Consider the following 4,008-nt stretch of genomic DNA (forward strand, 5'->3'; position numbering starts at 1 on the left):
GGAAGCAAAGTTTCCTTACTTTAGCAAAGGAAAACCAGTCTCCTCTTGGCTTATATCGAAATCCTCCGACATTCTTTACAAATCCTCGTTTTGTACTTCTAATTAGTGACCGTTGTTTTGTTTTGATCTCTCCGCTGCGTTTCTGCGTGCGTCACTTCTGAGCGGCGCATGCGCAAAGCCGACCTCCATACGTCATCCGCCCGGAACTGCTTCCAGTGTACAAAAGTGAGCGCAAGCTACATTAAAGTGATTATTACATTTTGAATATGGATATTTTTCTTACAAAAACGCATCAATTCACTACAGAAGGCCTTTGTTCACCCCCTGGAGCCGTGTGAGACACTTTTTTTTTTAATGGATGGGCACATTTTATTTAACTGCTTTTGTACGGATGCATGCAACACCCGCTGAGTGGCATGAAACAGCTTGAAAGATCAAATACCATTTTTAATATAACTCCCGACTGCATTCGTCTGAAAGAAGAAAGTCATATACACCTAGGATGACTTGAGGGTGTGTAATTTATGGGCTAATTTTCATTTTTGGGTGAACTAACCCTTATATACTAACCGAAAAGTTCTTCTACGTTCTTCGCTCAGAGGCAAACAGAAATTGAATTAGTTGCCAACGGTTTGCTGTTTCTGATCTCTTTACTGTGTCTGATCTCGAGTTTTCTGGAAAGCTTGCGCTTAGGTGATAAAGAAAAATCAGCAAGCTGCTTCAACCCACCGAAACAAACTCTAAAAGAAGTCTCAAGAAACAAACTCTCTTTTCGGCCAGATTTGTTTAAAATTACCTCACACCCATTTGTTCTTGGATTGGGCCCTTTAGCCTTCTGGGCAGTGTTATTTTAGTATTATTTATATACTATAATAGTTTTTATTAATGTTTGAGTCAACTTTTATTTTTTTAAATTTTCAGTTTAATTTTTAGCAATTTTGTTAAGTGCTTTTGTAATTTTTATTAGTTTTTTCTTTAATATTGCTATTTGTTTCAGTTTTTATATATTTCCAGTTATTTTAGTAAATTTAGTACTTCAATTTGACAAGGGATCATTTCTAATTTTTGTTAATTTTTTAATCTAATATTTATAGTTTTATTTTATTTAATGAACAAAAATAGTTTGTTTTAGTTAACGATAATTGCCCTTTTTAATATTTTTTGATTTAGTCGTAATCATTTAGTTCAAACCATTTTTCTTCAATAAGAACTTTAGCAGAATGTCGACGCAGCTCTTTTTATACAATGAAAGTAAATTAGGGATGAACCTGTCACGCGCTTAAAAAAGCATTATAGTAGAACCATAATAGGTGTTCACAACACTTTTATGGTGGCATTTTGTTCTTTTTTTTTTGGAGCTTGACAGGTCGTGGTCACTATTTGTTTTTGTATGTAAAAGCACATAACACACATTCTGTCTGAAATCTCCTTTTGTGTTGCACAGAAGGAAGATAATCTGCATGAGAGTGAGTAATGGAGTGGCGTCACTTCCTGTCTCTGCTGTGTATCTGTCAGGTATGGGGCGAGTAGATTTTGTACCTGTCCAGCCTGCGGTGACCAGCCCCAGAGACATGGCTCTAGCTGCGGTCATCTGCAGTGCGCTGGCCACCGTCCTGCTCGCCCTCTTCATCCTGTGCATCATCTACTGTAAGAGACAACTGCTGGAGAAGAAACCAGGTGAGTCACGCCATCTGCTTTCTCCCCTGATTACTTATCAGTGCTTTAGTATAAGCGACATGGTTTATGATTATAAATCTTATCGAATAATTGTATAAATGTATTATTTGTGCTATTAAATTATCTCTATTCGTGCTATTAAAGTATCTGTAATCACGCCTTACAAATATTTACAGTATCATGGTAACTATGATTTTGTAGTTAGTTACATACATGCCAAATGCCATCCATAATTACTACAATTCTTTGTATATCTGTAAAAATCATAATTCACGTGGGAGCTTCTTTAAAAAGTGTAAGAAAGCATATGAGTCTTTCTATCATTTTGTTTATGCATTTATTTGATGGCAGTGGTACTGCTGTTTTAAATTATTTGTGTAAAATGGTTAGCATAGTCAATATTAAAATTTAATATTTTTTACAATTTTCTCACAATTTTGCCATGTTGATACAAAAGTTGACACTGTAATGAATGATACTGACAGATCTGACTTAATTTCCGATGATAAAATTTGCCTACAGCAAATAAACAATATTTCTTGGTGGATAGTTTTGATTATTGGTATTAATAATTACACTTACACTACATTCAAACGTTTGAGTTTAATGTTTTTTTTTTTTGAAAGAAGTCGCTTATGCATCAAGGCTGCATTTATTTGATCAAAAATACGGTAAAAACACTAATATTGTGAAAATGCTACAATATATTTTAATATATTAAAAAAAAAAGATTTTCTTTGAACAGAGCAGCGTTTATTTGAAATAGAAATATTTTGAAACAATGTAAAGGTTTTTATGGTCACTTATGATCAATTTAAAATATCCTCGCTGAATTAAAGTATCTTACTGACCTTAAACATTTGAACGGTAGTGTAATTCATATAATATATTTATATAAATAATTTAATATACACTGTCGTCTTTTATTATGTTACTGTTGCTGCTATTATTTAAAAGCATGAGGTCATGCATTACAAGGATTTTTATGGAAGCCCGTTTCCGCCACTGAATAAAAAATAAAAAAAAAGGTAATTGCGACTTTTTATCTCACAATTCTGACTTTTTTTCACAGAATTGTGAGATATAAACTCACAATTGCGAATTATAAAGTCAGAATTGCGAGATATAAAGTCCCAATTGTGAGATAAAAACTCGCAATTCTGACTTTTTTTCTCGCAATTGCGAGTTAAAAAGTCAGAATTGCGTGATATAAACTCACAATTGCGAGTTAAAGTCCAATTTTGAGGGGGGAAAAAAAGACTGATATGTTCTCAGAATTGTGAGATATAAACTCGCAATTGCGAGAAAAAAAGTCAGAATTGTGAGTTTATATCTCGCAGTTCTGACTTTATTTCTCACAATTGCGAATTTATATCACGCAATTCTGACTATTTCTCAGAATTGCGAGTTTATATCTCTTAATTATGACTTTTTAACTCGCAATTGCGAGTTTATATCACGCAGTTCTGAGAAAAAAAGTCAGAATTGTGATATAAAAAGTCGCAATTACCTCTTTTATTTTTTATTCAGTGGCGGAAACGGGCTTCCATAGATTTTACCATGATTTAGGGTGTAAAAAAGTAGTTTAATATTATATTTTAAACTTTGTCTAATAATACAATAATGAATCTTCATAACAGTCGTTTCCTGTTGTTTCGTGTGTCATTGTCTCAGTTTCCTTGAGGTCCCATGAGGGTCCTTATGTGGGGTCCGAGTTGTCTTGTCTGGATCGGAGAGCTCTGGAGTTTTCCCAGCGGCCTTGTCGTCACTGTCGTCACGGATCGGGACAGACCTGCGGTGAGTTTCACATTCACACACCTTTCAGAAGTCTTAGTGTGTGTTGAGGATTTGTGCGTTCTCTCTGGAGCTCCTGGACGAGTCCAAACAGGTCAATTAGCCAGTAATTATCTGTCAGGTGATCATTGTATTAATCACAGACAGTTCTGGAGTATCACAGGAAGGATGATTGTCATGGCATTAGATTCATGTGCGCTTTGTTTTCCAGGTCCTGTGCACCTGATCCCGTCTCTGTGCTGCGATGACACCTGGAGCCAGAGCCGCGGCCGAGAGACTCGTCCCTTTCACTCTCACAACGGTCTCAATGAAGGGTGGGTCCTTCAGCCAGACACATTCACATTCAAATGAAGTTAAAGGATCAAGTTTAGATCTTTAGTCTGGCAGATCTAGATCAAATTATAATCATTGCTCTTAATAGTGTTCATCGTCTGTTTGATTGCGTCATTAACAGAATTTTTACCGTAAATTTCTGCTAGGGCTGCACAATTAATCGAATTTCTAATCGCGATTACAATTATGGATGCCACAATTACG

At 35.4% G+C, this 4,008-nt stretch overlaps 1 protein-coding gene across 1 annotated transcript in view; it reads left to right on the top strand.

Annotated features, from left to right (window-relative positions):
- LOC107699840 (tumor necrosis factor receptor superfamily member 19-like) overlaps positions 1-3,944 on the top strand; it is a 32,124-nt gene extending 28,180 nt beyond the window's left edge. The window contains exons 6-8 of the mRNA XM_016501239.1: positions 1,516-1,677; positions 3,352-3,474; positions 3,683-3,944. Of these exons, the coding sequence (XP_016356725.1) occupies positions 1,516-1,677; positions 3,352-3,474; positions 3,683-3,822 (425 nt within the window). The 3' untranslated portion in view covers positions 3,823-3,944. The remainder of the gene's footprint in view (positions 1-1,515; positions 1,678-3,351; positions 3,475-3,682) is intronic.
- Positions 3,945-4,008: the final 64 nt, after the last annotated feature.

This window comes from Sinocyclocheilus anshuiensis, unplaced genomic scaffold (assembly GCF_001515605.1).
Source record: "Sinocyclocheilus anshuiensis isolate Anshui unplaced genomic scaffold, SAMN03320099.WGS_v1.1 scaffold194, whole genome shotgun sequence".
Lineage (NCBI taxonomy): Eukaryota > Metazoa > Chordata > Actinopteri > Cypriniformes > Cyprinidae > Sinocyclocheilus > Sinocyclocheilus anshuiensis.